We start from the raw sequence: 25842 nt of genomic DNA, 5'->3' as shown, positions 1-25842 counted from the left end.
GTCAATTCGCTGCAGATCCTCCTGTATTTCAGTACAATTTTCGATTGTTACAACCTCTCGATACACCACAGCATCATCTGCAAAAAGCCTCAGTGAACTTCCGATGTCATCCACAAGGTCATTTATGTATATTGTGAATAGCAACGGTCCTATGACACTCCCCTGCGGCACACCTGAAATCACTCTTACTTCGGAAGACTTCTCTCCATTGAGAATGACATGCTGCATTCTGTTATCTAGGAACTCTTCAATCTAATCACACAATTGGTCTGATAGTCCATATGCTCTTACTTTGTTCATTAAACGACTGTGGGGAACTGTATCGAACGCCTTGCGGAAGTCAAGAAACACGGCATCTACCTGTGAACCCGTGTCTATGGCCCTCTGAGTCTTGTGGACGAATAGCGTGAGCTAGGTTTCACACGACCGTCTTTTTCGAAACCCATGCGGATTCCTACAGAGTAGATTTCTAGTCTCCAGAAAAATCATTATACTCGAACATAATACGTGTTCCAAAATTCTACAACTCTTCAATCCAATCACACAATTGGTCTGATAGTCCATATGCTCTTACTTTGTTCATTAAACGACTGTGGGGAACTGTACCAAACGCCTTGCGGAAGTCAAGAAACACGGCATCTACCTGTGAACCCATGTCTATGGCCCTCTGAGTCTCGTGGACGAATAGCGCGAGCTGGGTTTCACACGACCGTCTTTTTCGAAACCCATGCTGATTCCTACAGACTAGATTTCTAGTCTCCAGAAAAGTCATTATACTCAAACAGAATACGTGTTCCAAAATTCTACAACTGATCGATGTTAGAGATATAGGTCTATAGTTCTGCACATCTGTTCGACGTCCCTTCTTGAAAACGGGAATCACCTGTGCCCTTTTCCAATCCTTTGGAATGCTACGCTCTTCTAGAGACCTACAGTACACCGATTGCAAGAAGGGGGGCAGTATAGTGTCTGAGGACAAGGTGGAGATTTTAGTGCTGCCCCCCACCCCACTCCTACACACACACACACACACACACACACACACACACACACACACACACACACACACACACACACACAAACTGCCTCCTTGGTCTCTTTATGCCTTCCCTGGCTACAGAAAGTGTCATCCTCCAGTGGAACTGGCTGAGTTACAACAACTTATTACAAAAATCATACTGACTGTAACAAGATGTCAGGTAGAGTCTGTATCTATGTCCATACTTCTGTATATAGCGCACTTGTACCCCTTCAAACACATTTAGAAACTGTGGCTGTCAGGGTGAGGACAATGCAGGAAATTGCCATCTGCAACATTTACCTTCCTCCAGATGGTGAAGTACCACACCCTGTATTGGTTGAGCTGATTTCCCAACTCCCCCCCCACCTTTTCTACTTTTGGGTGATTTTAATGCCCATAACCCTTTGTTGCGCAGAAACAAGATTTCTGGCTGTGGGAAAGATGTTGATAATCTGCTAACTCGGCTTGACCTATGCCTCAGAAATACAGGCTGCAACCCATTTCATTGTGGCACATAGCACATATTCGACCATTGATCTCCCCATTTACAGTCCTGGCCTTCTACTGTCTATCACTGGAGAGCTCATGATGACTTGTGTGGTAGTGACTACTTGCCGCTCTTCCTGTCCCTCCACCAGCATCATTCATCTGGGTGCTAGCCCAGATAGGCTCTTAGTGAGGGTGCCTGGGATGCTTCCACTACTGAATCTATGTTGCATGGCAGCATCAGTGAGGTGATCCAGACCATCACTACTACCATTGTTGCCGCAGCTGAACTGGCAGTCCTTTGTTCCTCAAGTTGCTCCCTGCAGAAGTGTCTCTGTGATTGCCAGAAATCATTGTGGCCATTAGAGACCGTAGGTGGTCCCTCAAATGTCATAAGTACCACCCGCCCCTGGGGCACATCACTGCCTTCAAGCAGCTCTCTGCCAAGGTCCTTCTATTTGTCAAACGATGAAAGCATGAGTGTTGGGAACAATACGTCTCCACCATTGGAATATGAACCTCTCCTTCCCAGTTTTGGACCAAGCTCAGATACCTTTATGGATATCAGACCCCTGCTAATCCCAGAGCATCTTGCTGAGAATTATGCTCAAACCACTGCATCTCAGAATTACCACACTGCCTTTCATCTCCTAAAACAGCAGGTGGAACGACAACACCTATCTTCTGCTCCATGGCAACCTGAGCTACATAATGATTCCTTCAATGAGTGGGAATTTCTCAGTGCCCTTGCCGGTTGTCCTGACACATCTCCTGGACTAGACTGCATTCATTTCCAAATGATTAAACAACTGTCAGCATATTACCAGCACCATCTCCTTGCTGTCTTCAACCACATCTGGAGCGATGGTGAATTCCCATCACAGTGGCAAGAAAGTATCATTGGTCCAATGCTGAAACCTGGTAAGAACCCTCTTGATGTAGATAGCTATTGTCCTAGTAGCCTTACCAACATTCTGTGTGAGCTGCTCGAACGTATGGTGAGTTGGATCCTTGAGTCTCAGGGCCTTCTGGCTCCATCCCAGGGCGGTTTTCACCGAGGTTGTCCAACACTGACAACTTGATCTACCTGGAGTTTTCTCCTTTTGTCTTGCTTCTTTCATTTTCTCTTTCAGTGTGTTTCCCAGTTAGATTTCTGTCTCTCTTCCTTCTGAGACTCGTTTGGTTTTACATCATGACCTGTTTGAATATGGAAAAATGGACTGATGACCATGCAGTTCGGTCCCTCTCTCTCCAAACCAACTAACCAACTGATGACTTGTCTTTATATAGTAATATAGATTATGAGACCAACCGTGTAAAATCAGTACATAGAATTCAGTAAAAGGTCTTTAATAAAAATGGAACATGTAGCTAGTTGAAATGATGTTAGATGGTTCAACAACACTGTTTATTAGATTTCAAGAGGTGAAAGAAGGCTGATCCAATGACTGAATGGAGGATGGCTAGATATGAAGGAGCAGCAGGAATGTTTGTAGCTAAAGATGTAACGTTTGGAAAAACTGTGATCCACCGTAAGATGTCAGAAGATGATCATGGTTATTAAAATAAAAAAAATAAAATATTGCTGAAGTTACAGATTTGAATTGTTGCAGTATGTCTTGGTATCAATAAAATGATAATTATATATATATATATATATATATATATATATATATATATATATATATATATATATATATTTAAAAACAAAGATGATGTGACTTACCAAATGAAAGTGCTGGCAGGTCGACAGACACACAAACAAACACAAACAACACACAAAATCCAAGCTTTCGCAACCAACGGTTGCCTCGTCAGGAAAGAGGGAAGGAGAAGGAAAGACAAAAGGATATGGGTTTTAAGGGAGAGGGTAAGGAGTCATTCCAATCCCGGGAGCGGAAAGACTTACCTTAGGGGGAAAAAAGGACAGGTATACACTCGCACACACACACATATCCATCCACACATACACAGACACAATGTCTGCTTGTGTCTGTGTATGTGTGGATGGATATGTGTGTGTGTGCGAGTGTATACCTGTCCTTTTTTCCCCCTAAGGTAAGTCTTTCCGCTCCCGGGATTGGAATGACTCCTTACCCTCTCCCTTAAAACCCATATCCTTTTGTCTTTCCTTCTCCTTCCCTCTTTCCTGACGAGGCAACCGTTGGTTGCGAAAGCTTGGATTTTGTGTGTTGTTTGTGTTTGTTTGTGTGTCTGTCGACCTGCCAGCACTTTCATTTGGTAAGTCACATCATCTTTGTTTTTAAATATATTTTTCCTTCGTGGAATGTTTCCTTCTATTATAACCTATCATCATATATATATATATATATATATATATATATATATATATATATATATATATATATATATATATGGTTATAATAGAAGGAAACATTCCACAAAGGAAAAATATACCTAAAAACAAAGATGATGAGGCAACAGTTTGTTGCGAAAGCTTGGATTTTGTGTGTATGTTTGTGTTCGTTTGTGTGTCTGTCGACCTGCCAGCACTTTCATTGGTAAGTCACATCATCTTTGTTTTTAGGTATATATATATATTTAAAAAGAAAGATGATGAGACTTACCAAACAAAAGCACTGGCAGGTCGATAGACACACAAACAAACACAAACATACACACAAAATCTAGCTTTCGCAACCAACGGTTGCCTCGTCAGGAAAGAGGGAAGGAGAAGGAAAGACAAAAGGATATGGGTTTTAAGGGAGAGGGTAAGGAGTCATTCCAATCCCGGGAGCGGAAAGACTTACCTTAAGGGGAAAAAAGGACAGGTATATATATATATATTCTTTTTTGATTTGCTTTCTCTCCATTCCTCAATGGTGTGTTAAGTGCCTACACATGTGTCTGGTGACAGATACCAGTGACACGAGTGTTAACTTCTAGTAGTGTATTGTCAGTTGTAGTGAAAATGTATTTTTATGGTGACATAAGTTTATTTGTAACAAAGTAAGCATCTTTTCTAAAAACTCATTGTGTATACTGTGTTGGTCTGAAGATTTACATTATGAGGCAAAGAGCATCTTTCCTAACTGTGTAATGGATGAACAGTACCACTTAATAACTATCTTATTCTTTCCAGCCTGTGAAAGCACCTGTACTGGACACTGGAAGTTCAGAAGAATTAATGGCAACTGTTCACTTTGCATATTCTGTCACACTCCTACATCATGGCAGTGTCATTCATTGTGTTGTACCTGGAATACTTTGGTCTCAGGCCCGCAGTATGAAACCTACTTTTATGTTACATGGGGGTATGTAAATGATTTTATACTTTAGTTCCTAAAAATACAGTTAGTATGTATTGGAGCAAAAGAGATCAGTTCAGGCATACTACCTGTCTGAAAACTTTCTGAGTCAGTTAAATGCCCTTGCATCAATTATAAGAGTACATGTACACACACACACACACACACACACACACACACACACACACACACACACACACACCTACACCAACATCTACCTTTATCCATAATTTATTTTATGCTGTATGTCATCATAATATAGTGTGTGTGAAGTCACTGTAACTATATTATGTATAGTGTAATTAGATAGGTAAAAAATTGACTCACCAATCGATGGCAGAAAACACATGTACAAAGGCAATTACATTTTCAAGATTTCGGAGCCAGTGACTCCTTCTTCTGGGAGAAGGGTTGAAGGGGAAGGAAGAGTGGTGAAGGAAATGAACTGATGAGGTTTAGAAAATGAGGAGAGTTCAGAAAAATTACCCAGAATGGTGGGTCAAGGAAGACTTACCATACGGGATGTAAAGGAAAGACTGATTGTTGGAAACTGCACTGGATGAGATTTTAAAACCTAAGAGCTTAAAGGTGGGAGTTAGGGTAATATACAAGACAGAGATTACTGCCAACACATTGTGCATAAGTTAATAAGAGCAGAAAGGTAAGTGCATATGATAGAGTTGGGGACAAATGGAAAAATAGACAGGTCAGGAAATGAAAGATGTAGAAAACTGAAAGGGAATGAAGAAAGGAGTAGTTACTGACTATAATTGCCGAGAGCAAAGAAATTAACCTGAATTAAGTCCAAGTGGTTGGCAAGAACCAAGGACATGTAACACCAGTTCCCACCTCCACAGTTCTGAGAAACTGGTGTCTGGGAGAAGAATGCATATGGCACATGTAGTGAAACAGGCACTGAAGTCATGACTGTCATGCTGTAGAGCATGCTCTGCAACAGGAATTGTTATTGCCAGTAAACACCCTCTACCGATGCCTGCCATCCTAACTGATGACTTGATGGTAGTCATGGCAGTGTAAGAGATCAAACAGTGTTTGCATAACAGCTGGTGTACAACATGTGTTGTTGCACGGGTGGCTCTCGCTTTCAAAGAATGTTATGCCAGTTACAGGGCTGGTATAGGTGGTGGTAGGAGGGTACATAGGGCAAGTCTTACAGTGGGGATGGTCATGGGCTAGGAGCCATTGGTATGGAAATGGAGCAGAAGGAGAATAGAATCTGATAAGGATATTGCAGAGATTGGGAGGGTGACAAAAAGCTGTTCTAGGTGTGGTGGGCAAAATGTTGGACAGAGTCCTAGCCTTGTCAAAGTAGCAGATTAATGCATTCGAGACCAGAATAATACTGAGTGACAAGAGGTGTTCTTGTAAGTTATTTTTTGGAGGCATGAACAGTACCAGGATTAGATGTAATGGCCTGGGAAATCTACTTTTGAGCTAGGCTGGTGAGGTAATTATGTACTGTGAAGGCCAAGATGAGAATTGTGGTATACTGCAGCAAACAGTCTGCATTGTAACAAATATTTTTGCCTCAAATGCAAAGGCTTTATGGGAGGGAACATACAACGTGCAAAGGATGCCAAAATGTAAGTACTATTGTTGGTTAGTAGGTTTAATGTGAACAGAAGTGTGTAGTTCACCTTCGGTGAGTATGAGGTCAATATTGAGGAAAGTGACATGGGATTCAAAGTATGACCACATGAAATTTAATGAGTAGAATGTATTTAGAGGGTCCAAGACTTTAACAGGTCAACCTTACCACGAATCCATAATGCAAAGTTGTCATCAATATATCTAAACAAAGCCAGTGGGTGAATGCTTATTCCAGGAAAGCTCTCTGCAAGCAACCCATGAACAGGTTGGCATAGGAAGGAGCCATCATGGTTCCCATGGCTGTGCTCCTAATCTGTTTGTATGTCTACCTCTCAAAGGTAAAGTTGATTACATCTGGACTCTTTGGTGTGACATCATGTGTACTGGACTGCTGTTAAAGTTGCTTGTGAATATTTTGTAAAGTTTTAGTCTTCAGTTACTTATTTTAAAGTTTATTTGTGTTAACATTAGCTGTAAAAGTAGCTTATTAGTGTATTTTCATTTATCTCAGTCTTCCTTTCTGTGTTATTGATTCGAGTGGTCTGGTATTCGTGAGTGTGCTTACATTGTTCATCCAAGTCCCAGGACTCAGCGGTATGCTTACATTGTGTGGTGTGCAGTTGCAGCTGTAGCGGTTCTAAACCTAAGTGCTGTTGAAGTTGTTTGTGCACTGTATTCGAATATTGAATGTAGTAGTTTTCAATCGTTCATCCAAATATTAGCAGTAACATTTCGCGGTGTGCAGTTGCAGCTGTAATGGTTCTTCATTTAAGTTCTGACAAAGTTGTTTGTGCACTGTTATGTAGTTATTAAATTTAGTAGTTTTCAATGGTTCCTCATACTGTTTGTGACAAAATAACAGTTTAATAAACTTTTGGAAATATTTGCCCACTGTGTTTTTTAGTGCTGTCTGTGTGTTGAAGCCGTTTAGTAAATTTTGCGCGGTAATTTTCAGCAAATGCTTCTTATTGTTTCTACTGAAATACTTCAGTAAAATTTTCATTCACTATTTTAATTTCATTGAGTGTTCCAGGGGCCATTTGAATTTTTGGTTTTAGTTAACAAATGGTATGAAGTTTTGGTGGTATTGGTATTAGTTGGGATTTAGCAGTATTAATAAAAGTTGTTGCTTTCTTAGTAGAGAGAGAATTTGGAGATCACTATTGTTAGTTCTTTGAATATGTGTTGTAATTGAATGTAGGTAACATAGATGTTTAGTTTTTTCAGTAACTGTTAAAATTTTACTATTGGTGAGAAGTGTGGACTTTATCGTAGGTTTGCGGGTAGTGGGTTACGGTGTGGTATTTGTTCAAAGTATTTTCATTATGGGGAATGCAGTGGGAAGGCCAGTGGGCACTCTAGTGAGATCCTCTCCTGGGAATGCAGAATCTGTAGCAGAAATAAGCTGAGAGAGGAGGAGGAGCGTAAGATCTGTGCCATTCAGGTGCAGTTACAAGATGCAAAGGAGGAATTAGATAGGTTGAAGAGGGTGAAGGGTGCTGGAGAATGGGAACTGGCAGTTGGTAAGAATGCAGCTAGGAGAAGGAAATATTCAAACAGTTGTACTTTGCATGTATACAACAGATTTGACCAACTGTCAGAGTTGAGTGGAGAGGAGCCTCTTGTAGATGTAGGTGTAGGAAACATGCAGCAGTCATCAGCTGTTAGGAAACCTAAGTCAGTTGCAAATGCTAACAGAAAGATGAAGGTTCTGCTGCCAGGTAGTTCGCTTGTTAGAGGTGTGGGCCAGCAGTTGCAGGAAGTGTTGAGGAGTGAGTACCAGGTCACCAGCATTGTGAAGCCTAGTGCAGAGTTGGCTCAGGTGACTGACAGTGTAGGAGAGTTATGTAGGAATTTTACAAAGGAGGATCAGGTAGTGATAGTGGGTGGAGCAGGGAACAGTCTTGATAGGGACAGGGAATATGATGTAGGTGGTGACCTGGTGAAGATAGCTACTCACACTGGTGGCACTAATGTGCACTTCCTGCAATTGTTTCAACACCATGAGCCCTCATCTTACTGCTGCCGGTAGGCCTGTTAACAGGGGGCTGGAGAAAGGAGGAGGAGGAGATAAGTCTTTAACATTCCGTCGACAATGAGGTCATTAGAGATGGAGCACAAGTCGGATGAGAGAAGGGTGGGGAAGGAAATCAGCCATGCCCTTTCAAAGGAACCATCCCGGCATTTGCCTGAAATAATTTACGTGAATCATGGAGAACCTAAATCAGGATGGCCAGAGACAGGTTTGAACTGCCGTCCTGAATGCGAGTCCAGTGTGCTAACCAGTGTGCCGCCTCGCTTGGTATGGGGCTGGAGAAGGCACTGATGGCAGAGGGCCTGGCTCACATTGCGGTGATGTCAGTTGACTCTATCAATACATTGGGTTTCACTAGGTATGACCTGCACTTCAATAGGTATGGGAAGGGGAGGCTGGAAAAGCTTATAGGCGACATTGTAGTGGGTGGTGTTTGATCACTCATGGGAAAATTCCTGCAGTAGTTCCTGTTAGAGCTGCACCTTTTTTAGACCGAAGTCAGCTGATAGGTATACCTGTGTAAAGGAAGTCCCTCTAACAAAGGAATCACTTTCAGAGGTGGTCAGGTACCCAAGAAGAGAAGGAATTAGCATATTTCATCAATATTAAGAGGTATAAGAGATAAAGTTAGTGAACTACTTATAGATGTTGACTTTGACCTTATTGGTTTATTGGAGCACCACTTAAATAATTCAACAATTCAGGGGCTTCCTTTACCAGGATACACATTACCTGGCTGTTTTTGAAGGAGTTCTTTGCTGAGTGGGAGAGTGGCCATTTACGAAAAAACAGTATTCCATTTGGGTCCGTAGACATATAACGACACTGCACTGAACAGGTATTTGAATCTTGTGCAGGGGTAGTTGAATTTAGTGAAACTAAACTTCTAATTGTTGTTGGTAATAGGCTCAAGCTAGAGAGAGTTCTTGGTTCACTTTATAGGAAGACCAAAAATTAGTTATATTTGGTGACTTCAGTATTAATTTTGTATGTGATTGTGCAAGGAAACAGATGTTGGTAGATCTCCTAAACTCATATGATCTGCTGCATACTGTGTTTTTTTACCCAACCAGGGTACTGGGGAACAGTAGCACAGCTATAGACAATATTTTTATTCATTCTTCATTACTAGGTGGGCATTCTGTTAGTAAAAGGGTGAATGGCCTTTCAGACCATGATGCACAAATTTTAACACTAAAAGGCTTTTGTACTCAAACAAATGTTATATGTAATTACAAAATATGTAGAACAACTAATCCAATAACAATAGAGAGTATTTTAAACCTTGCTAAAGAACAAGAGTGGCAGGATGTTTATAGTTCTGATGAAATAGAAGGCAAATATAATGCTTTCCATAAGACATTTCTCACGCTCTTCGAGAGTTGCTTTCTTTTAGAACATTCTAAACAGGGTACTAGAAGTAAAAGGCAGTGTGGGTGGGTGACTAGTGGGATAAGGATATCACGTAGAACAAAGTGGACATTGTATCAAAATGTTTGAAGTAGTCAAATCAAGCTACAGTAGCCCATTACAAACTATGTTGTAAGGTGCTTGAAATGATATTAGGAAGGAAAAATGTAAGTGTTATGTAAATAAAATAGCTAATTCAGAGGATAAAATTAAAACTGTATGGTCAGTTGTGAAGGAAGTTTCTGGTCAACAGCACAAGGTGATTGATATAAAGTCAGTTCGTAGTAAAAATATTGCTGTTACTGATAAGTCAGATATATGTACAGTATTTAACAATCATTTTTGAGCATTGCTGGTGAATGAAATAATAGCTTAGTTTTTACAGAGAATCATATAACACCGTTTCCTAAATGATTTAATTACTCAGTAGTAAAACTGCTTTATAAAAATGGAGGAAGGGATACTGTTGACAATTTGGACCTATTTCTATGCCATCAGTGTTTGCTAAAGTTATTGAAAAGACTTTGTATGTAAGGGTAATTGTTCATTTTGCATCATATAATTTGCTATCAAATGTACAGTTCAGCTTTGGAAGTGGTTTAACAACTGAAAATGCTATATTCTCTTTTCTCTGTGAGGTACTGGATGGAGTAAACAAAAGGTTTTTGCTTTAACTAAGGCATTTCATTGTGTTGATCACAAAATATTTCTCCAAAAGTAGGACCATTATGGAATACGGGGAGTAACTCACAATTACTTTACCTCTTACTTTAACCACAGACAGTAAAAGGTCATTATTCACAGGATTGAGAATGGCTGTGGTGTGGGGCCTGAGTGGGGCATGGTGAAATGGGGGGGGGGGGGGGGGCAGGGATCAGTGTTGGGGCCACTCCTGTTCCTTATTTATATAAATGATATGCCCTCTACTATTACAGGTAATTCTAAAATCTTTCTGTTTGCTGATGACACTAGCTTGGTGGTAAAGGAAGTTGTGTACAACATTGGCTCTGTTTCAAGTAGTGCAATTTGTGACAGAATTTCATGGCTTGTAGGAAATGAACTAACGTTGAATCACAGTAAGACTCAGTTTTATGGCTTCTAACACACAATTCAGTGAAACCCAACATTTTAACTCCACAAAATGGGCATATGATTAGTGAAACTGAAAAGTTCAAATTTCTAGGTGTTCAGATAGATAGTAAACTGTAGTGGAAAGTTCACATTCAGAATCTTGTTCAAAGACTTGATGCTGCCATCTTTACTATTCAAATGGTATCTAACATAAGTGATCATTCGACATGAAAATTAGTCTACTTTGCTTATTTTCATTCGCTTATGTCATGTCATACTATATCTTGGGGTACCCCTTGCCATTCTCTAAGGAAATTTCTTTCTCAGAATGGGCAGTTTGGGCAATAAGTGTGTGTGTGTGTGTGTGTGTGTGTGTGTGTGTGTTCTTTACTGTCACCTCCTCATTAGTTATGTGATCTACCAATCTAATCTTGAACATTCTTGTGTAGCACCACATTTCGAAAGCTTCTATTCTCTTCTTGTCCAAACTATTTATTGTCCATGTTTCACTTCCATACATGGCTACACTCCTTACAAATACTTTCAGAAACGTCTTCCTGAGACTTAAATCTATACTCAATGTTAACAAATTTCTCTTCTTCAGAAACGCTTTCCTTGCCATTGCCAGTCTATATTTTATATCCTCTCTACTTTGACCATCATCAGTTATTTTGCTCCCCAAACAGCAAAAATCATCTACTACTTCAAGTGTCTCATTTCCTAATCTAATTCCTTCAGCATCACCTGAGTTAATTCGACTACATTCCATTATCTTCATTTTGCTTTTGTTGATGTTCATCTTATATCCTCCTTTCAAGACACTGTCCATTCCGTTCAACTGTTCTTCCACATCCTTTGCGGTCTCTGACAGAATTACGATGTCATCAGTGAACCTCAAAGTTTTTATTTCTTTCCATGGATTTTAATTACTACTGTGAATTTTTGTTTTGTTTCCTTTACTGCTTGCTCAATATACAGATTGAATAACATCGGGGATAGGCTACAACCCTGTCTCACTCCCTTCCCAACCACTGCTTCCCTGTCATGCCCTTTGACTCTTATAACTGCCACCTGGTTTCTGTACAAACTGTAAATAGCCTTTCACTCCCTGTATTTGGCCCCTGCCACCTTCAGAATTTGAAAGAGAGTATTCCGGTCAACATTGTCAAAAGCTTTCTCTAAGTCTACAAATGCTAAAAAAAATAGGTTTGCCTTTCCTTAATCTATCTTTGAAGATAAAGTCATAGGTTCAGTATTGCCTCACATGTTCCAACATTTCTACGGAATCCAGACTGATCTTCCCCGAGGTCGGCTTCTACCAGTATTTCCATCCGTCTGTAAAGAATTTGTGGTAGTATTTTGCAGCTGTGACTTATCAAACTGATAGTTCAGTAATTTTCACATCTATCAACACCTGCTTTCTTTGGGATTGGAATTATTATATTATTTTTAAAGTATGAGGGTATTTCACCTGTCTCATACATTTTGCTCACAAGATGGTAGAGTTTTTTCAGGGCTGGTTCTCCCAAGGCTGTCAGTAGTTCTAATGGAATGTTGTCTACTCCTGGGACCTTGTTTTGACTTACGTCTTTCAGTGCTCTGTCAAACTCTTCACACAGTGTTATATCTCCCATTTCATCTTCATCTACATCCTCTTCCATTTCCATAATATTGTCCTCAAGTACATCACCCTTGTATAGACCCTCTATATACTCCTTCCACCTTTCTGCTTTCCCTTCTTTGCTTAGAACTGGGTTTCCATCTGAGCTCTTGATATTCATACAAAGGTTCTCTTTTCTCCAAAGGTCTCTTTAATTTTCCTGTAGGCAGTATCTATCTTACCCCTAGTGAGAAATGCCTCTACATCCTTACATTTGTCCTCTAGCCATGCCTGCTTAGCCATTTTGCACTTCCTGTCGATCTCATTTTTGAGACGTTTGTATTCCTTTTTGCCTGCTTCATTTACTGCATTTTTATATTTTCTCCTTTCATCAATTAAATTCAATATATCATCTGTTACCCAAGGATTTCTAATAGCCCTCGTCTTTTTACCTACTTGATCCTCTGCTGCCTTCACTACTTCATCCCTCAAAGCTACTGTATTTCTTTCCCCTCATTCCTGGCAATTCTTCCTTAATTCTCTCCCTGAAATGCTCTACAACCTCTGGTTCTGTCAGTTTTTTTAGGTCCCATCTCCATAAATTCCCACGTTTTTGCAGTTTCTTCAGTTTTAATCTACATTTCATAACCAATAGATTGTAGTCAGAGTCCACATCTGCCCCTGGAAATGTCTTAGAATTTAAAACCTGGTTCCTAAATCTCTGTCTTACCATTATATAATCTATCTGAAAGCCTCCAGTATCTCCAGGCCATTCGGGAGAACGATGGTTCAATCCCACCTCTGGCCATCCTGATTTAGGTTTTCCGTGATTTCCCTAAATCGTTTCAGGCAAATGCCGGGATAGTTCCTTTGAAAGGGCACGGCCGATTTCCTTCCCAATCCTTCCCTAACCCAAGCTTGCGCTCCGTCTCTAATGACCTCGTTGTCGACGGGACATTAAACACTAACTACCACCACCATCTCCAGGCCTGTTCCATGTATACAACCTTCTTTCATGATTCTTGAACCAAGTGTTAGCTATGATTAAGTTATGCTCTGTGCAAAATTTTACCAGACAGCTTCGTCTTTCATTTATTACCCCCATTCCTTATTCACCTATTACATTTCCTTCTCTTCCTTTTGCTACTATCGAATTCTGATCACCTATGACTATTAAATTTTCGTCTCCTTTCACTATCTGAATAATTTCTTTTATCTCATCATACATTTCATCAATCTCTTCGTCATCTGCGGAGCTACTTGGTATATAAACTTGAACTACTGCGGTAGGTGTGGGCTTCATGTCTATCTTGGCCACAATAATGTGTTCACTATGTTGTTTGTAGTAGCTTACCCGCATTCCTATTTTTTTTTATTCATTATTAAACCTACTCCTGCATTACCCCTATTTGATATTGTATTTCTAACCCTGTAGTCACCTGACTAGAAGTCTTGTTCCTCCTGCCACTGAACTTCACTAATTGCCACAATATCTAACTTTAACCTATCCATTTCCCTTTTTAAATTTTCTAACCTACATGCCCGATTAAGGGATCTGACATTCCACGTTCCTGATAACGACGTCCTCCTGAGTAGTTCCCACCCGGAGATCCGAATGGGGGACTATTTTACCTCCGGAATATTTTACCCAAGAGGACGCCATCATCATTTAACCATACAGTAAAGCTGCATGCCCTCAGGAAAAATTATGGCTGTAGTTTCCCCTTGCTTTCAGCCATTCACAGTACCTACACAGCAAGGCCATTTTGGTTAGTGTTACAAGGCCAGATCAGTCAATCATTCAGACTGTTGACCCTGCAACTACTGAAAAGGCTGCTGCCGCTTTTCAGGAACCACATGTTTGTCTGAGATCTCAACAAATACCCCTCTGTTGTGGTCATGCCTGCAGTACGGCTATCTGTATTGCTGAGGCACGGAAGCCTCCCCACCAGTGGCAAGGTTGATGGTTCATGGGGGGCACTCATTTAATACTAGGCAGAAATCCAGTCTGCATTTAGATTGCACTTCCTTGACTCTTGTGCAGAAAGGTGTGAAGTATACTGTTGCATCCATTTTCAGTAAGGTGCCACAAGAGTTCAAAAACCTTAGTAGTAATCCATGCACTTTCAAATTGAAACTGAAGAAACTTCCTGTCAGATTAAAATTGTGTGCCGGACCAAGACTTGAACTCGGGACCTTTGCCTTTCACGGGCAATTGCTGTACCAACTGAGCTACCCAAGCACGACTCACGGCCCGTCCTCACAGCTTTACTTCTGCCAGTACCTCGTCTCCTACCTTCCTAACTTCTTGAAACTGAAGAGTTTCCTCATGGGTCATTCCTTCTATTCTGTTGAGGAGTTCCCTGAAAAATGAAGTTGATTCCTATGTTATATTGTTGATTGCATTTACTTAAACTTATGGCGTGTTTTTTGGGTTTATATACATTTTATTTTGTCTGTTTAGTTTTATGTTGTAATTTCATGTACTGACACATTCCGTGACCTTGGAAATTTGCTCCTCAATTTGGTCCTAAGAACTAGATATGTAAAATAAATAAAAAATAATAAAATATTAAGTGAGCAGAAATGTTGTCATAGGTTTTGGAATCAGATGGGCACTGATTGAGGAAATGTTCAACTGCATACAGACCATGTACGTGGGGGCTGTTGTTATAAAGGGACGTGGCATCTATGGTGACGAGCAACATGTGTGGTGGGAATGGGACAGGCACATATTTTAGACAATCTAGGAAATGGGAGGTGTCTTTAGTGTAGGAGGGGAAGTGTTTGTACTGTAGGTTGCAGGCATTGATCAACTTAGGCAGATATATATTCGGTGGGTGCTTTGAAGCCAGAGACTGTGGGGTGGCTAGGGTGATTTGGTTTGTGAATCTTAGGAAGAAGGTGAAAGGTGGGGATATGTGGTTTGAGTGAGTAAGAAGTTCTGTTGATTGAGGTGTTAGTCCTTGTGAGGGGACTGAGGTTTTAAGGAGCGGCTGCAGGTTAGTTTGTATCACAGGGATGAGATCTTGATGCCAGATGCTGTAGGTAGAAGCGTCATACAGCTGGCTTAGACCTTTGTTTACATACTCCCATCAGTCAGGTACCACAGTCTGTCTGCTTGAAGGATAAGGAAGTAGTCATCAGTATTTAGGAAACAAAGAGTGTGGAGTTCTACAGAGTACAGATTAGGATCATGTTGTCAGTACCTGATGAAGGGTTGTGACACAATGCTGGATGTAAGGAATTCTTGGAGTGCTTGTATGGTATGATTTTGTAGTGGCGGTGGGTTCTGGGTGACTTTAATGAACACTCCCCATTTTCAAAACCTCACCAGTCCTTTTCCTTCACCACTCTTCCTTCCTCTTCAATCCTTCTACCAGAAGAAGGAGCCAATACCTCCGAAAGCTTGCAAATTTAATTACCATTATATGTGTGTTCTCCTGCCACCACTTGGTGAGTAGATATTTTATCCATCCAGTTACATTATATTTTTAAAAAATTGATTATTTTTGTTGATATAACTATATGTTGCTTCAAAACACATTAAAGTTTCCATAGTTTAGTTTAGTTTAGGTTAGTTAATTTCCAAATACAACGCCTGTAGACAAACCTTCAGAGAAGCATTTAAGACATTAAAAACACAGATGTATGTAGAACACATGAGGCAGTCCAGCAATATTAGCAAAATAGCATGGAGTTTAGTAATAAGGAAAGCAGGTGTAATGTAATTAACTGTTGGAGGTAAAGCTTATCTCATGCAAAAAGTACGATGCCCACAGTAAAGAGTTAAGGCAACTTCATTATGTTGCCAGAAAATGTGTTTAATTTATTTAATTATGAATATTTTCTTTTATGATAAATATTGGATTCGTTTGATATGTTAAATGTTGTATATTTATATGTATCTTTGGAATATATTAAGCTCAGTAGACCAAAGAATCTGGAATGCAGGAATGTATGCAACTTCCGGGCACATGTTGGCTTGCCCGCCGCTTCTTTGTTGGTATTGGAGGGAGATGGACGTGTTTATGTGACCAGTGCAGTATAATGCATTTAGAGTATCAATGCTCATAGTGAAAATGGTGTAGTTACTAAACAAAAAGTACGAATAAATATAATTTTTAGCTGAAAGTATTTCAGATCCGGTAGTGTTTATTTCAAATGGGAAGAAAACCCAGGCCATGCTTGTTGGAATGATTAATTTTGCAGACAAAACTTCGAGAACCCCTAGACAAATGAGATCTGTAGTGTGTAATCTTTCAGCAGCTATTAATAAATAAGTCTTGCTGAAATTGTGCTGGAACTACTCGTATTATTCTCAATTACAAACACATGGTTAGAGTGTGGTCCTACCACAATATACCGCGTAAGATTCCACAATTATCTAAGAAACGAGATAGGTAACAATCAGTACAATATGGTGGCGTCGTCCGGGTTTATTGAAAACATTACCGAAATAAATTACCACCGAGATTGCAAAGAAAACGACAGAATTCGTACATCCTGGATGAAAATGGTCAAGGAAGTCATGTGCTGATACCTTCAAGACAAAGGAAGTCGTATGCTGATAGCTTCGAAACAATGGAATGCAGTTACTGGAGCAAGAATAACGGCACAATAAGTCAGGAAAGAAGAAAAAAGTGTTAAGTGTTGTGCAACAAAAAAGCAATATTCATATAAGTGTAGTGTTTCAGTTTTGTGAATTCAGTCACGCACCAATCAACAAAGAAGACGTTATAAGATAAGAAAATCAGTAAACTGTGAGTAAGATAATTTAGTATCCTTTAGAAAAGATCAATTTATTGTATTTTGTTTATTCCTGTGTAAAAAGATGACTATTGTAAAAGAGGAAAGTACTGACGACGGTGTCGCCAGCGCTAGTACCGATGTATATTTATCATATGAAAGTGACTGCAACAGTAATAGTTTGGATCCTGTAGACAAAGTTGAAACTCGTACACTAAGACAGGATGAAATTAAAGACATGTTATCAACAATAATGAATTATATGAAGGGAAAATTTAAGGCAATTGATGACACTAACAGACAAAACGGGCAGTGGTTAGGAAATGTTAAAGACAGACTCGATGCTCATGGAACAAATGGAGCAAAACAACGCTGCTCAGTTAGACCAGAATCTTAAGCTTATCAGTGATAATTTGAAAAACAGTTCAAAGAATATGAAAAGAAAAATGACGATCACTTTCAAAAAGTAGAAGCAAAAATTTACAGTTTGAGTCGCAATATGGTTAAGATCACGGGTAAGGTCAATTATGTCAGGAGAAAAGTCAAAAATGTAGATGCAAAAGTAAAAAATCTGAAAGCTGAAGTTAGTACAGGTAGAGAGAAAATCTGTAATGCGTTTTAAGTTGTGCGTTCAGGTATCAAACATGTAGAAGAAACAGTATCTGATCGTATTTCTCTTGTAGGTGATAAAATTGTTAAAGTAGAAAGCAAATTTGAACAAAAGGTAGGAATTATTACTGAAAAAGTAGATATAAATAATCAGATAAGCAAAAGTGAAGTCAAGAGTTTAGAAAGTAGTATTAATGACATCACTAAGAAACATGAAAGTGTTAGTAGCAATATGCTCACCAATAGTTTGCCGATCAATGTTGGTACTTTGTGGTGCAACATTCCAGTAAAAAACTTTTCAGATGAGAGCAGTATGCATCCGGTAGATTTCCTGCAGCATTGCAAAGATAACTTTTTTCCAAATATGAATGATAATTTGAAAATGAAATTTGTGAAAAGATTTTTAGAAGGTGAAGCATTGTCATGGACTAATCATTTTTGTATGGAAGGAATGTCTTTTGCAGAGTTTGAGGAGAGGTTCTTAAGTAAATTCTGGTCAGAGACAGAACAAGCAAGAATAAAAAGCGAATTCTTGAATGGACCTGTTTACAAACATGAGTTTGGTAGCATGAAGCAATTTTGCAGAAATCAGTTAAGGAAACTCACTCACCTAAGCAAACCTTTTGATGAACTCACTCAAATCGATGCGCTTAAAAGGAGGCTACCGTATGCACTACAGTGGGAGTTAGCTTATGGTCCAGACGACACAATAGATCAGTTTTTGAAATATGTTGACAAACTAGACAGAATTATTGAGAAAACGGGTAAACAACCACACCATAGTCAAAACCATTTTCAAAAGACAGGGCATACAAATTGGGGAAACGCACAACACAATAAAAAGGAACCACACAATTTTGGAAGTAGTGATTCTCATCAGAGAAATCACCAGTACAACTTCAAGGGATCACAAGGACACAATTTCCATTACAAGGGTCAATATGGAAATAGTCGTAATCAATTTGGTAACAGACAATTTGGAAATAAACCAAAGGAGTGGAATAGTCCTAATGGTATGGGGAGAACTGAACAGGAGTTAAAAAACTGAATAGGGCTCCATTGGCGGTCTGCAAGGTAGGAGCTACTTATACACAAGTGGAAAGGGCCAACCCAAACTGTCAAACTAAACAGAAAGATACCAGTGACATCATGAGTAATTATTTTAAAGAGAAGTGTTATCCCATTAATGTAGTATCGGTTACAAATAATATGTGGCATACAAATAAACCAGAAACAAAAGGTAAGTTATTTAAAGACACTGATTGCTTAGAAAACTGTGAAGAATTAAACTTAGATTCATTCTATGAGAGGGCTGAGAGGGGCACCTTGCTGGAAAATAGCCGTTCAAATGATCAAAGTGTATTAAGAATTGGAGAACTTGTGGAAGAGTTTGGTGGGCTAGGAATGAAAAGAGCACCTAATAAAGATGATTTAAATGTGTATCTGCATACTGAAGGTAAGGGTGCAGAGGATCTAGAGGATAATTTTTGTGATGTTGATTGGGAAGAAAAGGAGATTGAGGATAGTAGTGAAGAAAGATGTTTTATTGGGGTAAGTGAGGAGTTGGAAACTTTGGGGATTACTAATATAAAAGAGGATAGTAATGAAGTTAGTGAGGTACACATGAAAACAGTTCGCAATTTAAATGATAAGGGTGCCAGAAGTTATTCAGTGAGTTATTTGATCTTGATACATGTAAGGAAAACGAGAAGGGATTGACAGCAGGTAATCTTAACAGCATGAGGGGAGTAGATGATGAAATGTCAGATAGTGAGCAATTTTTGTTTAACTTATGGGTTAACAGTAGTGGCATTAAGGACGATGAAAATTTCAGAAAGGTAACACTTGATATATGTGAAACTTTGTATCCAGAATGGTGGCAGAGAATTAAGTATCACATAGCACAAATGTTAAGAGATAAATATAAAGGAGAGGCACACAATAGTACAAATGAATGTAGTTGGTTTAATGAAATATTCAGTAATAGTAATCAGGCCAAAGAAAATGCAATTAGGGTAATAACAGCATATAGCTCTGGTAGTAATGATACAGGTAAGGACACTGGAAAGGGATATGGATTTAGTGAAATTGAAGATGACTTGTGACATGAGAATATTAACAAAAAATTTGACTTTGATGTAAGCAGTCCGTTTATTGATGTACAGATAGGATCATGGAAAGGAAAGTGTTTAGTGGACACAGGAAGTCAAGTATCTGGGATATCAAAATCATTAAGTAAAAAACTGAAAACTAATAAGGATTATGTTGAGTTGCCTGTAGTAGGAATTAAAATAAGAGGTGCTACCGGGAAGCACAGTAAATCAATAAGGAGTCAGGCATTTATTACTTTTGAAATTGAAGGAGTATCATGGTCACATGGGTGTCTCGTCATTCCTGATCTCTCAGAGGATTTTATCCTAGGCATGTCTTGGATAACAAAAGTAAGTGCAGCATTTGATTGGGCAGGACAGAAATTAATGATGACTCTACCAAGTGGTGAAGTCATCGCTACGAAACTTCTTACATCAAATGTGTTGTGTATGAATAAGACTGTGAACAGTATTGAATTTACAAAAGAAGGTAAGTACATTGAAAGCCATGTCACAGATTTTGATACAGATGAGAGCGAGTTTGAGAAGTTGGTAAATGAAAAAGTAGCTGAAGCCAGAGAACTAACTGAGAACCAAAAACAAGATTTGAAATTATTTTTGTGGTAATATAGTGATGTATTTAGCAATATACCAGGTAAAGTAATTGGATACCAATGTACTTTACAGTTGAAGCCACGTGATCCTTTCTTTACAAAACCATGCAGTATTCCAATCTCGAAAAGGGTAGCAGTGGAGAAAGAATTACAAAAGATGGAAGTGTGTGAAATCATTGAGAGGAGTATAAGCCCTTATAATAATCCCTTAGTCATTGTAAATAAACCTAATGGGGAAGTCAGATTAGTACTAGATTCCAGACAGTTAAATAAATGTTTATACAGAGAGACTGACCACCCAGAGAACATCGATGAGTTGTTATACAAATTTAAAGATATCCAAATTATGTCAAGCCTTGACCTAACTTCAGGTTTTCATCAAGTACCTCTTGCAATTAGTTCTAGAAAGTACACTGCTTTCTTATACAATGGGAGATGTTACCAGTATTGTGTAGTGCCTTTCGGATTAAATTCATCAGTCGCCGAATTTATAAGGGCACTTGACTATGTACTTGGCCAAGAAGTTGTGTCAGAATTAACAATTTATGTAGATGATATATTAGTGTCAAATCAAAGTTGGGAGGATCATTTGAAGTTATTGAAAAAGGTGTGTGAGAAACTCAGAAGAGGATGAATGACATTAAAACTGGAAAAATGTAGATGTGGTGTGTCAGAACTCAAATTTATAGGTCATGTCATTACTAAGGAAGGGATAAGTTCAGATCTTGAGAAAATAAAATCTATCGTAAACTTTCCGTCTCCTAGAAACCGAAAACAATTAAAATCTTTCTACGCACTCTGTAGATTCTATTGAAAATATATAAATGGACAATGCCTTAATGTAACATGTTTAAGCAACTTACTTAGAAAAAATGCTACATGGAATTGGTCTGAAGAGTGTCAGAAAGCATTTGATAAAATTAAGAATGAACTTTGTAAGAACAGTCTTTTACACAGACCAGATTTTAGTTAGCCATTTTGTCTTCACACTGACAGTAGTGATTATGGACTAGGTGCAGAGCTATTTCAGGAGAAAGTTGTGAATGGAAAAAGTCTTCATTGTACTATTGCATTTGCCAGCAGAATGCTACTTAAACATGAGAGAACTTACACGGTCACAGAAAAAGAATTACTCGCTGTACACTGGGCGTTTACAACATTTAAAACATACCTGTTAGGACACAAGATAAAAGTGTATTCAGACCACAAAGCTTTAAGTTACTTGCAGGGGTGTAGACTATATCACAGTAGATTAACCTGGTGGGCAATGTTCATGCAACAATTTGACTATGAAATTGTGTACATTAAGGGACAGAAAATGTAGTAGCTGATGCTTTATCCAGGTTACCAGTAGGAGGAGATCAGGAAATGTTTGATCAAGAGGAAGAAAAGGAATTTAAAATAAGATACATGAAGGGAATCCAAGATGAAAAGCTCATAAGGACACTTTGCAATAACATCAGGAGAGGACAGAATAACGACCATAATTGGAAATTGGTTAAGAACTGTTTAGGCGAAAGAGGGTATGATAAACTTGACAAATACTATAAGGTCTTTAAGGGAATACTCTTTAGAAGAACAGATGTGGACTCTGACAATTGGAAGCTATGTTGGCCAGAGTGTGAGGCAGACAAGTTAATAAAGTACACCCATGAGAGTTACGGTCACTGTGGAATACAGAAATGTGTAAAAAAGTTACAAGAAAATATCTACTTTTATAACATGGTAAAGCAGGTGAGGAACGAAATATCAACATGCGACAAATGTCAAAGAGTAAAAGTAAGCGACAGAACATGTCAGGGAGAAATGCAGAACATCATTCCAGATAAGCCTTTAGATTTAGTAGTTGTAGACTTTTATGGTCCTTTACCCAAAAGCAAAGGTGGCCATTGTTTTATATTCGTCATGGTTGATGTATTTTCCAAACTAATTAAACTTTATTCTGTTTGAAAAGCTACAAGTAAAGAGATCATTACAAAGATTGAGAGAGATTACTTCAAGAGTGTAGATAACCTAAAGCTATGCTATCTGATAATGGTTCACAATTTGCTTCAAAAAACTGGAAAGCATTCATGGAAAAAACTAACACAAAACACATCTTGATATCTGTGTACAACCCATCTTCAAACCCAGCAGAAAGGTACATGAAAGAAAGAGGGAGGCTTTGTAGGATGTATTGTAGTCACAAACACCCTAGTTGGTCCGACCATGTAAACAACTTCGAGGATATCATGAACAGCTTGCAGCATAGCTCTACTGGGTTTTCACCGTATGAAATTATGTTTCATCTCAGACCAGTGAATCTTATTTCTGAATTAATAGACTTTCCACAATGTAGCTTAATATTAATGAAAGAACGTGAAGAGATTGTGTAGAAAACCATGAAGAAACTAGGTGAAGCTAGGAAAAACATACATGGTAGGAAAATAAAGGCTACCACATTCAGAGTAGGTGACCATGTCTTAGTGAAATCCCACGAACGATCGAAGCTACTGACAGCAGAACTCAAGAAGTTCTTTGATATTTACATTGGGCCATTTGAGATTATTGAGAACCCCCACCCAAATGCGTACCGATTAGTATATCCCAAGTCGAGAAAGCTGTTTGGTCTTAGGAATGTTGTTTCTATGAAGCCATATATTGAGAAAAGAACAAATTGAGCCTACAAACGTGCCTTTATCTGGAAAGAATTTTACTGGAAGGGGGAACACTAAATGCTGTGAGATAAAGTCACAGGGACAAATTGCAATCACCATACTAACCCATGTAACATATCTCAAACAAAATGATGTTGTATCTAGACTGATTGTCACTTAATTCTATTATAAGATTAGATTTCATGATTCCAATGTGCTTGTTTAAGTAATTGTACAATATTTAACGAATTGCAAAATATGTAAACTTGATAAATGAGGGATTTTATTTTACTGATGATGCTAGGAGACAAGACATGTCACCCACCCCCATAGCTTGAGAATAGCAAATCTCATAATTTTTAAAATCTTGTTCGTTCACTTAAATAGACCATAATGCTTATAAAAAAATGTTCTATAGTTAATAGACTATATTTTCTTGTATATGCAAGTGTGCTTTTGTTTTACATCATGCTCACCATGATAACTGTTTTTATTCAGCCGTGTTGATAACACAACACAGATACTTTATGTTGGCTTATTTTGCCTCTTAATTTTGATATCACATAATCTGCAAGGCTCATGAGAAAATAGTATTGTTGAACTGAAATACTTTTGCAACCTCACTGATGATATAGGAGTTAGTACTATGTTTATTCCAACATGAGAAAATGTTTTAACTTTAGTATTATTTTATAGTAAATTTCTGGGCAACAAACCCATATGTGTGTTTATGTAATTTATGTTGTGAGACAAAGGAGGAAGTCAACAGTTGATGAAAGAATAAACAGTTAACTACAGTTGTGATAAAAAGTTGTATACAAGCCAAGACAATGATGCAATTTCTGTAGTGAACTGACAAGTGGACCAGGGTACACTTGGAAGTCGTGGTGGACTATTGTAATGTAATTAACTGTCTGAGATAAAGTTTATCTCATGCGAAAAGTACAATGCCCACAGTAAAGAGTTAAGGCAACTTCATTATGATGCCAGAAAATGTGTTTAATTTATTTAATTATGAATATTTTCTTTTATGATAAATATTAGATTCGTTTGAGATGTTAAATGCTGTATATTTATATGTAATTATATGTATCTTTGGAGTTTATTAAGGTCAGTAGACCAAAGAATCTGGAATGCAGGAATGTCTGCAACTTCTGGGCACATGTTGGCTTGCCCGCCACTTCTTTGTCGGTATTGGAGGGAGATGGACGTGTTTATGTGACCAGTGCAGTATAATGCATTTAGAATATCAATGCTCATAGTGAAAATGGTAAGTTACTAAACAAAAAGTATGAATAAATATAATTTTTAGCTGAAAGTATTTCAGATCCGGTAGTGTGTATTTCAAACGGGAAGAAAACCCAGGCCATGCTTGTTGGAATGATTAATTTTGCAGACAAAACTTCGAGAACCCCTAGACAAATGAGATCTGTAGTGTGTAATCTTTCAGCAGCTACTAATAAATAAGTCTTGCTGAAATTGTGCTGGAACTACCCGTATTATTCTCAATTACAAACACGTGGTTAGAGTGTGGTCCTACCACAATATACCGCGTAAGATTCCACAATTATCTAAGAAACAAGATAGATAACAACCAGTACACAGGGGAAGTGAGAATGCTGTATGCAATAACATAATAATAAGAGACAATGAAAAATTGCTGAGTTACCCAAAGTAAGCATGTAAGAGAGTCATAGACCAATTTAGTAGGATGAGTAGGGAGGATGTGATTGATCCACCACAGGTGCTAAATCCCACTAATGTCAGTAATTCATTCTTCCTGAGGTGTGTTACAGAACTGGAAATCCTGAAAACCATTTCCAACTTAAAAGCAAGTTAATCCACTGGCTGGGATGACATCACGTCCAAATTTATGAGAGAATGCAGTAAGAATTAATAAAGCCACTACAACATTTAATAAACAGCTCTTTCAGTCAGGGGTCATTTCCTGACTTGTTAATATTCACTAAAATAAGAACAGTACACAAAAGGGAATAACTACCAATGTGCAAAATTATAGGCCTATTTCATTGATATCAGTACTCAAAAGTTGTTGGAAAAGCTACTTCTTGATCAACTTGAGTCATTTTTCTGCAAGTACGATCTACTAAAAAGCTCTCAGCATGGTTTCAGGAAGGTCTACAATAACAGCTGTAGCTACATTTTTCAAGTGGTGCTGGATTACTTCAATGATGTAAACAAAGTTATTAGCACCTTTTTAGAACTATCCAATGCCTTTGACTATGTAAACCATTCCATTCTTCTATATAAATTAGAAACTTATGGAGTCAGAGAAGTGGCATTAGACTTGTTAAGATCATAACTTGCAGACAGGAGACAATGTGTTAAAGCTGTATCACATAGCTGGGGGACATACACAAACAGTAAAATCAATAAAATTCTCAACTGTGGAGTCCCTCAGGAAAGCATTATTGGGCCTTTTTTTGTAGAGTACAAGTAGCGACTGAACCCCAGAGGGGCGGCTACAGACAGCGTCTGACTCATGGTGAGCAGCTGACTTTAGGCTGGGTATCCTACTGCCTATGTGGAAAGTAATGGGAAACTACCACATTACATTCCCACGCAGTACATGGTATGTCTCTCCATGTGAAAGATTCTGGAGTTAAAACTTCCCCTCATT

General features: G+C 38.6%; 1 protein-coding gene across 2 annotated transcripts in view; it reads left to right on the top strand.

Annotated features, from left to right (window-relative positions):
- LOC126174841 (protein pigeon) overlaps positions 1 to 25842 on the top strand; it is a 483403-nt gene that overhangs the window by 242896 nt on the left and 214665 nt on the right. For both annotated transcript variants that reach the window (XM_049921225.1, XM_049921224.1), the window contains exon 8: positions 4611 to 4782. In XM_049921225.1, coding sequence (XP_049777182.1) covers positions 4611 to 4782 — 172 coding nt within the window. The remainder of the gene's footprint in view (positions 1 to 4610; positions 4783 to 25842) is intronic.

The sequence above is a fragment of the Schistocerca cancellata genome, chromosome 3 (assembly GCF_023864275.1).
Source record: "Schistocerca cancellata isolate TAMUIC-IGC-003103 chromosome 3, iqSchCanc2.1, whole genome shotgun sequence".
In the NCBI taxonomy this organism is placed as follows: Eukaryota; Metazoa; Arthropoda; class Insecta; order Orthoptera; family Acrididae; genus Schistocerca; species Schistocerca cancellata.
The sequence above is the reverse complement of the archived record's forward strand: the minus strand, read 5'-3'. Positions and strand labels throughout refer to the sequence as shown.